General features: G+C 55.7%; 1 protein-coding gene across 1 annotated transcript in view; it reads left to right on the top strand.

Annotated features, from left to right (window-relative positions):
* Positions 1–4420: 4420 nt before the first annotated feature.
* The window catches only part of CHD3 (chromodomain helicase DNA binding protein 3), a 30534-nt gene continuing 24924 nt past the window's right edge, over positions 4421–10030 (top strand). Inside the window, exons 1-3 of the mRNA XM_025194347.1 lie at positions 4421–4553; positions 5521–5639; positions 9292–9465. Of these exons, the coding sequence (XP_025050132.1) occupies positions 4436–4553; positions 5521–5639; positions 9292–9465 (411 nt within the window). The 5' untranslated portion in view covers positions 4421–4435. The remainder of the gene's footprint in view (positions 4554–5520; positions 5640–9291; positions 9466–10030) is intronic.

Genomic DNA, 10030 nt, shown 5'->3' with positions numbered 1-10030 from the left:
CCCCCCCGCATATTGGGCCGTTGAGGGTGGCAGGAGTTTCTGAACCCCCCCTGTATAATGGATGATGGGAGTTTTAACACCCCCCCATATTGGGCAGTTGAAGGTGACAGGAGTTTCTAAGCCCCCCTCTCTATTGGGTGGTGGGAGTTTCTAGCCCCCCTCCCCCCATATTGGGACATTGACAGTGATGCAAGGTTCTGCTCCCCCCTCTATATTGGGCCCTTGAGGGGGACTGGAGTTTCTAACCCCCCTCTTTATTGGGTGCTGGGAGTTTCTGCCTCCGCCCCGATATAGGGCCATTGAAGGTGGCTGGAGTTTCTAGCCCCCCCTCCTCTATGTTGGGTGGTGGGAGTTTCTAGCACCCTTCCCATATTGGGCCCTTGAGGGTGGGGGGAATTTCTAGCCCCCTCCCCCCCCCCATTGGGTCATTGAAGGTGGAAGGAGTTTCTACCCCCCCATATTGGACCGATGTGGGCGGAGGAGGGGTGGAGCTTAGGAGAGTTTCTAGCCCCCCCTTGAGGGTTTCATGGGGGGGGGTCCTCACCCTCTGTTCCTTCTCCACCCTGGGTTGGGGGCTGAGAGTTTCTAGCTCCCCTCAGGAGATTGTGGAGGGGGATCCCCCTTGTGTCTCCACCCTAGGGGTTGGTAAACAAGCCCCCCCCCAGGGAATTGTCTCCCTAGGCAGCAGCAGTGGGGGGCAGACCCCCATCCCCCTTTCCCCCCCATCACTTTAGCCATGTGCCCCCTCCCCCCACACGGTAGGCCCCACGCTGCTGAAGTGTTGAGTGCCCCTCTGTTTGCATGCTCCCTCTCCTTCCCCTGCCTCAAAGATGGGGGGTGGGGTCTGGTCACTTCAGGAGGAGGGTCACTTTGATGGGGGGAGCCATCCTTAGTGTGCTTGGTGGTCTGCGGAGTGGGGCCTGGGGTCAGGATGCGGTCGGTTGGCAGCAGTGGGGGGCACTTGGCACCCTCTGGCCCCACAGGGGGTGGGTTGGCAGGAGTAGAGGGTGCCCGTTGTGCCAAACAGGCCTGTGCGGTTAAGCAGGATGGTGCTGGTGATGGTGCAGGCCGGGTGGGCAGGAGGATGTGCGACTGGATGCGGCCCATGGGCACTTGGCAGCAGGCCGGGCTCTTGGCAGGCAGGTTGGGGCCCTGTGGGGAGCCCGAGGCCGGGAGGGTGTCTGCCAGGTTGGACAGGGCTGAGATCGCTCGGGGTCACCATGCTCAGTGGCTGCTGGGCCTTGGCCAAACGGAGGGCGCCACACGGGTGGCGTCTGGTTCTCCACCTGGGGACCAGCCCTCACCCTCATGATTTTTGTGGGCACAGGGATCCCTCAGCACCCAGCTGGATGGGGCTGGCAGGATACGGGGGTCCCCTGCAGGGCTGAAGCTCCATCAGCGAAAGGTGCCCTGGCAGATCTGCCCGCCGGTAGCAGCCGGGGTCAGGCCTGGTGGGTGGGAAGGGTGACTCGAGGACAGGGGGAATCGGGCAGCCCGGGGTCAGGGCCACATCAGCTGCCGAGCTTGTCTCTAGGGACAGGCCTTGTCAGCTGTGATCAGAGCAAAGGCGGGGAAGCCGGTGCCTTATGGGAAAAAGCTTCAGGTGGCGGGACAGGCGAACCCGCACACCAGTTGCCTGGGACATGTTGCCTCGGCCTCTGAGCCCTGGGGTGCTTGAAACCCCGGACCGATATAGCCAGGAGCCTTTGTTGTTGGTTTTGAACACGCAGCTTCCCCCAGCAGAGCTGGCTTTGATTTGCTCTCTGCAAATCACGGAGCCTGGGGGAAGATGTGAAGTGTTGGGAAGGGGGGGCGGTGGAGGCGTGTGTGTATCAAATGCCGCCATTTTCCCTTCTGGATCAAGCCCCATTGCTTGGAGCTGTGCACGCTCATCCCCCCCGCCTCGCACCCACTGTCTTCCATCACAGGATTGCCCACGGGGTCCTCGACTTCTCACTCGCTCGCTATTTCATTCATGGTTAAACACGGCGGGTTTTAGCATCAGCCCCAGCTCTTGGTGCCTTTATAATCTCCCGCCATGAAGCATTACGTTGAAGATTCCAAAGTTACTCTGTTCTTGATTCGAGAACAAGCCTCAGTTTAATTACTGGGCCGCAGCAGGCTGGCTCAGGCAAGAGTGGCATGGGATCAAACGTCCCTAGAGACCCTCGGGAACGTAACTCTCTTGGGCTTTGTCTCCCAAGGGGAGACTGGACCTAGGGCAGTGACACTCACCCCATCTGGTGTGCGGCCACATCTGGCGCGTTGTTGTTGAATCCAGGTCCAGATATTTGGGCGTGGGGGAGCGGTGACAAACATTAATTACGGCAGCAATAAGTGCTCCCATCCCTGCAGCACTTCCAGACCCATGGGTTGCTTGATGAGCTGGCTCCACAAACCTAGAGGCTTTAGGCCCCTTGGTGCCAGTGAGCAAACCCCGCCTCACCTATTAGAGATGTCTCTCAGGGCTGGTGCTTTGAATCAGTGACAGAATGAAGGGCAAAGGATATTTCTTCCTTAAAAAGCGGGAAGGGGATGGGGAAATTGGATTGGATACCCTCATTCTGGTCCCCAAATGGGGTTGTTTCATTTAAATCCTGTGTTTTAAGAGGAGCCGTTTTCTGTTCCGATGGGCTGGGTGCACGCAGTCTCAAACCTCAAACCCGCCTTGAGGCCTCAAGTTCCTTCCCCCCTGGGGAGCCCTTGGCTTTCCTGCCCCTCGGGTCAGACCCAAGTGAGCAAACGTGTATTGTGGAAAAATTGGGGTTGGAAGGGACCTCGGGATGTTATCTTATCCGAGCAGAACCCGCGCCCGCCTGGCTCAGCTTTGGAGGCCAGGGCATTCATGTCGGGGCAGGCTGCGGTCCTGCCACCTGTGCCAGGCTCTGAGTCCCCGAAGCAGGTGGGCGTGGAGCTTGGGCTGGACTTCTCTGTCTTTTTTGGCTGCTCCTTCCGCCTGGAGCTGGACGTGCTGGGACGCCCTCCCTGCCAGCTGGCGGAGGTCTCCTGGTATCGCACGTGGAGTCCCCATTGGGCAGATTCGCAACCTGCCCATCTTAATGAGTGAGGAGTTCACAGGGCCGGAGCCATACGACGGATCTGAGCCCGCCCCAGCTTTGCGATCCCCTTCGCTGGTGCCAGATTCCTGCTACGCCCCCGTGGGCCTAGCTGGAAACTGCTTCCCCTTGAATTTTCCTCTCCCCCATCAAAGTTGGAAACCACAATTGCTTCCGTGGCCTTTGTTCTGGGTGATGATATAGCGGCTCCCTGGCGCGGGGTGGGAGGGAAGTGGGGGGGTTGATTCTAATGTCTCTGAGTGTGTATTATTTTTCCAAGGTAAGGAGCGGAGGCGTCACGTGCGTGGAAAATTCTAGTTGATTGCCTGCCAAAATCGCCCCGACGGGCTGCGCATGTGTGGGGGACAATCTCCCTTTTGGGAAGGGGGGGATGGGAAAGGGGAAAAGAAAAGAAAAAAAGGATGAATAAGTTGGTGAGATCGTGGGGCTGCGCTTGGAGCGGCCTGGCTCCGGCCTCGCTCCCCTGCCCAGCCTGTATCTCCGCCGGCAGCTCTGGAGCACAGCCAGTGCTGCCCTGGACCCAGCAAGGTGATGGGAGGCAGAGGGCTGCGGAGATTGTCAGAGGCAGCTGCCAGGCGGGCGGGGGTATGACCAGGCTGGCCCTGCTCGGCTGCCAGCTGCTTCATGCCCTCCTCTCTCCTCCTCTGTGATTTGCAGGTCAGAGGGCCGTGGCCTGGCATCTCTTGGGGCAGATGGGCCTGTGCCGGGGGCCTGCGAGTGCACCGGCCCCCGTCTCTTTCCTGCCGAGGCCTGGGGGCGGCAAGGACATGTTGGGAGGGGGAGCAGTGGGGGATGGAGGCGCCTTTTTAATTGCCCTTATTTATAGGAATGGAGGGAAAAGGCAAAGGGTCTGTAGGGAGCCTGCTCCAGGGGGGGGTGGGGGTGGGGTCCTCTGTGATTGAGCATCAGGGTAACCCCCTCCCTATTGAAGCAGGCCTGCCATGGGCCCCCGATTCCAAGGGGTTTGATCCCGGGAGGTTGCTATGTGCTGTGTCTGGGAGGGATACCAGCTAGGGTCACTGGGTCCTGGCTTCCTGAGCTCAGGTGGATTGTGCCTGGACAGGGGGTGGATGGGGACCCCCCGGTCTCCGGAGAATGCCGCCTTTGAGGTCTGCTGGCTGTGCCTCCCGAGCTCACAGATGTGCCTGTTGCCAGGAGTGGGAGCACGACAGGGCTCTAGGTGGGCAGCATCAGGCCTTGCCCAGCCCCGGAGGCCCCCTCTCAGTGCCAGTACCCACTGCCTCCTGAGTGGCTGCAGCCCCCAGGGTCAGTGGCCCTCTGGGGAGCCTGTGGCATTAGCTTGGCTCCAACGCAGGTGGGAACAGTGCCAGGGCTCCAGCAGGAGTGTGGCTGGGCCCATGCCAAGGGCTGTATGCCTGAGGCCTCCCTTGGCTGAGGAACTGGACTGGAAGAGCAGCTGCATCCGGCATCCCCTTTGGCCTACTCGGGCGAGGGGAGATCCGCCTCACGACCGGGGTAGGCAGGAAGTGGGCTCTCCGTGCCCCACCTTACTCTAGGATTTGTTAGGATCTGGTGAACGTTACACCTAGGGTAGCATTTTAACTGCCCCAGCGTAATTGACCCTGGTTTAAGATGTCATGTGCTTGCATTTATCCTGGGATAGGCACCCAAGGTGTTCACAGGCACTGCTGCCAGGTGCTGTAATTGTCCGTGTTGGATCAATCCCCACGCTGGCTCGTAACTTGGCTTTTGCCTGGCAAAGCAAACAGTTGAGATCTTGGCAGCAGCTCCACGTGGACTTCGGAAGGGTCGTGGGGCACATGGAGTCCATCATTGCTGTGGGGATTGCCCCTGCGTCTGCCCTGCGGGACGCGTGGGGGGTATTTACGGTGTAAGGCCCTGGAGACTGCATGTGGAAGCGAGCCCCGTGGGGTAGCTGTCATAGCTCTCCCAGGGTACGCACAGGCACGCTGTACCTAAACCAGGGTAACAACGCTGGGCTCGTTCTGTTTTCCCCTGGAGGGTAGCTTATACCAGATCCCTTTGCCACCTATCCCAGTTGTGAAGTGTGTGTGCATGTGTGTAGGGGGATGGATTTGGGACTGGAATAAATGCCCAGGTTGCCATGTTGCCCCCTGCATGACCTGGCTGTAACCACCCCCCCATCCCTCAGTTTCCCCTTCCCTCGTGGTCTGCTGAATTCCCTCGAGCTTGTTTTAGTTGAAGTTTGTGCAGTAGAAGGGCCTCAATTTCAGTTGGCGGCTTCACATCCAGGGAAACATCAGGTTGGGATGTTTGGGTTGTGTGTGCCCAGGCACCGTCCCGGAGCCAGCCAGGCCATGATGCTGCGCCTTTGACTCGGGGCCGTTGCTGATCTCATGAGTCCAAGACACAGCTGGAGTAATGGAGGGTCCCACCAATGGTCCCTTCCCCGATCTGTGACAGCCACCCTAGCTCTTGTCCTTGCTCTCTCATCCCCCAGATGATGATGATGAAGACCTGCGGACCCTGGACAGCGGGCTGGGCCTCAAGAAGAAAAAGCGTGGGCCCCGCAAGCAGAAGGAAAATAAGCCAGGCAAGCCTCGGAAGCGCAAAAAGCTGGTGAGTGATTGATTTTCCACCCCCACCCTCCACCGTCACTGGGAGCAGGCACCTAAACCCCTTAGAAGGAGCTGTGTCAGATCCCCTGGCGCTCGGGGCTGAGATGTGGCCAGTCTGGCTGCAACATCTCAGCTGCGGGTGCTTCCAGGAAGGTTCAGAGACTGGGAGCCCCACAACTGACAGGCTGGGATTAGTTCTCTGGCTTCATCGTCATCATTGATAATCAGGGATCCTGGTTTTCTCTCATAAAAAAATCCCCATTTTTTGGATATAAAATAACCCCAAATCCTAATTTTTCCGTGCTTGAAATGAAACACCGCTAATACGTTTATCTATATAGATACAAAGATACATATATAAATATATCTATAGATATCTATATAGTAGTATTTCATTTTAATTTCAGAAAAATTAGGATTTTGGACTACTTTTCTTATATCCGAAAAATGTTTTGTTTTGGTTTTTTTTTTTCAGAGAAGATCATGATCTTTGTTGATAATTAAAACACTTATAAAATCAATTTTAATATTAATTATATGAATACGTCAATAACACATTAGATTAATTAACCTTATTATTATAGCGTTGCATTATAACATTGTATTCAAGTAAAAGTACCAAAATAATATGTTGATACGATATGTTTGATAGATTGCTTTTGCCCTTATTAGGACTATTAACGATGTATATTCCAACCTAAAGTTTCTATGATTTTCTGTGATCAGAACACAGTACCATAATAATGGTACTAATAATAGTTTGATGCTTTCAAATATTTAGTATGTGGACGCATATTTATTGGGTATGTTCAAGCATTGCTGAAACACATACATAAATATCTTGTTATGCTTGTTTTATGTATCTTTAATTCTTAATTACCCCTATCAGTAATTAATAATCAAGTATCGGTAGCATTCTACTACTGCAGTAGATCAGAATTATAATGATAATCATCGTCGATCCTGGCGTTATGGATACATCACAATGATGCGGATGATGGCGATAAACATTGCGTTGCTGTTGTCGGCAGTGGCCTTGAACAATCGATTAAATATTACGATTAATGATTAAATATTAATGCTGCAATATGTTGTAATTAGAGCATCCTTGTTATAATAATGCTAATTAGTAGCAGCATGGCCCCGGGATATTAGTCGTAGTAGTAGCAGCATTGCCCTAAGGTAATTTTGTTAGTACTAGTTGTAGTATTAACATTGTTCGTAATTCCTACACTGCTTAAAGGGTAATTTTATTAGCGGTAGGAGTAATATAATGGGGGTGGGTGGTGCAGGTGACAGCCCGCCAGCCGCAAATTCAAGGTCACAGCAGATGCCCTCTTGGCGTGGCCTCTCAAGCAAATTCTGTGAAATACCTTGTCACAGGAACATGAAAAAAGAAAGTAATGATAATAAAATGATCAGCGATATTTATGTTGCCCCGGCCCAGCCGTACCTTGTCATGCATCCAAAGGTGCATCTCAAGCTGGTCCAGAGAAATGATACTCCCCCTCTATGCGACTTTGGTCAGGCTGCAGTTGGAGTACTGCGTCCAGTACTGGGTGCCGCACTTCAAAAGGGATGTGGCCGGCCTGGAGAGGGTTCAGAGGAGGGCCACCCGCTTGGAGAGAGGGCAGCAGGACAGGCCCTATGAGGAGAGACTGAAGGACCTGAACCTGTTCAGCCTCAGCAAGAGGAGGCTGAGGGGGGGACCTGGTGGCTGCCTACAAGCTCATCGGGGGGATCAACAGCAAATAGTCAGAGCCCTTTTCACCCAGCACCACCTGGGGTGACAAGGAACAATGGTCATAAGCTGATGGAGACTAGGTTTAGGTTAGAGATCAGAAGGCAATATTTTACAGTTAGGGTGGCCAGAATCTGGAACCAACTTCCCAGGGAAGTGGTCCTTGCCCCTACCTTGGGCAAATTCAAGGGGAGGTTTCTAGATGATCTGGTCAGGTCCCTCCTGACCCTAGCTACTACGAAACGAGGTGGGCGGTGGTGGTAGCATTGGCCTGGAGTCGAGTGCGATGCTGGGTCGTTTTCGGCAGTGAGTGGCCCAGTGAGGGGTGATGGGGATCAGATATTCAGGTTCAAAGGGAATGCTTAAAGTTTGCTTCAAAGCCTCCCTTTCCATGCACAGAGTGGGCGCTGGGGGAAACAGTGCACCCAGGAGAAGAAACTGCAGATTTAAGAATCGGGAGATCTCTCCTTTGTCAGAGTTATTTCTTTATTTCAGAGCATCCAAGCTGCCCCTGGGGCCGGCTGAGGGGCTCACCTGACCCTTTCTCTGTCCCCATCTGGTCACCAGCATGTATGCCCCGAAAGAATTTGCTCAAATCAGCCTGTTTTGGCCCCCAAAGTTTTGCCAGATGTTTTGACAGTGGGTTTGTGAGCAGACACCGAACTGAGCCTCCCCCTGTTTAGCCTGGATCTCTCGTAGTGGCCTCATCTTGCAGGGCCACGGCATGAAACAGTGGCCACATCTTGGGGAAGGGCAGCCTGTTCTCCATATGGTAGGGGATGGAAAGCATCTTCCCCTCCCTTCCACTGTCTCCCCTGGAGCCTTGGATGGGGGGAGTTTGGACTCCTGCTGAGGCCTTGCTTTCCCGTGCCTCAGTTTCCCTCCTGTGGACTGGGGACTGTCAGGAGGGTTCATGAGTTGATTGCAAGCGCAATGGAAAGGCCGAGTCCCCCATGGGAGCACTATTCTCACGCTGTCACAGCTGGTGGCCAGGCAGTCACAAAGCATCTCTGCAGTGTCTAACACACTGGTGGGGGGGGCGGGTCTCTGCAGCTTCTGGTGGAAACTGGGTCCTCTCTTGATGTAGGGGGAGAAAGGGGTCTGTAGGATACAGGGTGGAAATGGGGGTCCTTGATCCCAGTCAGGAGGGGTTGAGCGCAGAAAGTAGCCCCCGGTCTCCCAGCTGCTACATGCGGAGCCCAATCCAGAGAGGTTTCTGGTGAGGGGGGGTTCCCCAATCTCCCAGCTGGACCCCGGTCAAGCCCTGCTGGCACTTAAGCCAGCTGCTTCCCTTCCACCCCTTGGCTTCCTCGCACAGCTGCCCAGCTCCTGGCAGCTGTTCCCTTCCCCTTGCTGAGAGCCGCCAGTGCCAGGACCTGCTGCCAGGGCACGCGGATGGTTTCCGGAGCTCTCAGCCGCATTTGCAGCCAGACGGGGCCGCACACATGTACATGTGTGTCTAATCATCCGTGCCCTCGTGCCGGCAGGAATTAATTCAGGGCACTTCAGGGCAGCCAGGAGACTCCCCGTCTCGGATCAGCAGGGGATGGCATGCCGCAGCAAGGAAATGAAGGCTGGCACGGACATGGGCTATGTCTCCATGGGAGTTTCACCTCCCTTGGCAGCATCAGGGACCGGTTGCAGCCTGGACTGGGGATCGGGACTGGGCTGTGACAATGCTCCTGCCAGGATGTGAACCCGGCGGTCCCTGGCTTGAGGGTTTGGTTCAAGATCATCTCCCAGCCAAGGAGCTCTTGGGGCAGTCACTGAGGGCGTCACTCATCTTGTGTGGCATCAGATCATGCCTCACTGTGGTGGTGGTTTGGCAGGTCCCCCATTAGCTAATGACCCCCTCCACCCCCAAAAAAATCCAAACAGCCAACTGACTGAGGTCTGTGCATCTATCCTCCAGCTCAGCGAGGACGAGTTTGAGTCGGAGCGGGATGAGTACCGGGAGAAGTCCGAGAGCGGGTGCAGCGACTATGGGGTGGGGGCGAAGAAGAAGAGAAGGAAACACCGGGAGAAGAAGGAGAAGAAGACCAAGCGCCGGAAAAAGATGGATGACGAGGGGGGCCAAAAAGTGAAAGTATGACCTGGTCGTGGGTGGAGCGAGGGGTCCAGTGTCAGGTGCTGGCAGGAGGCACTGTACGGGGGCTGCTGTGTGGGGGTGGTATTTGGGGGCTGGCATGAGGGGCCTTGGCATGAGGGAGCCTGAGGGCCTGGCAGGAGAGATCTGGGGGGGCTGGGGTAAGGGTGCTGGGGTGGCAAGGGAGAGCCAGCATGAGGGAGTTGGTATGAGGGAGCTGAGTGGGACTGGGGCCAGGGTGCTGGGGGCGCTGTCCTGAAGGGGCTGGGGGTGGGACCGGTGTGGGGGGCCTGCCCCAGGCTGCTTGGGGCATTTGGATGCAGCAACACCAGCGTCTTTGATTTGCCTGGGTGGGATCTGGGCAATGTTGCCCCAAAACACACAACACAAATGGGGGGTGGAGGAAGATGCCTATAGGGGCCATTTTTGGTGCAGAAGCAGGCCCAGCTCCCCCAGGCCATGGAGCTCCCTGCTTATTAAGCCCTGCAGTCACTCCTGGGGTACTGTGCCTCAGTTTCCCCTCCATTGGTTCCCTGTCCCCTTTGCCCTTCCCCCCCCCCCCCCC

Source organism: Alligator sinensis, unplaced genomic scaffold, assembly GCF_000455745.1.
Source record: "Alligator sinensis unplaced genomic scaffold, ASM45574v1 scaffold1745_1, whole genome shotgun sequence".
NCBI lineage: Eukaryota > Metazoa > Chordata > Crocodylia > Alligatoridae > Alligator > Alligator sinensis.
The sequence above is the reverse complement of the archived record's forward strand: the minus strand, read 5'-3'. Positions and strand labels throughout refer to the sequence as shown.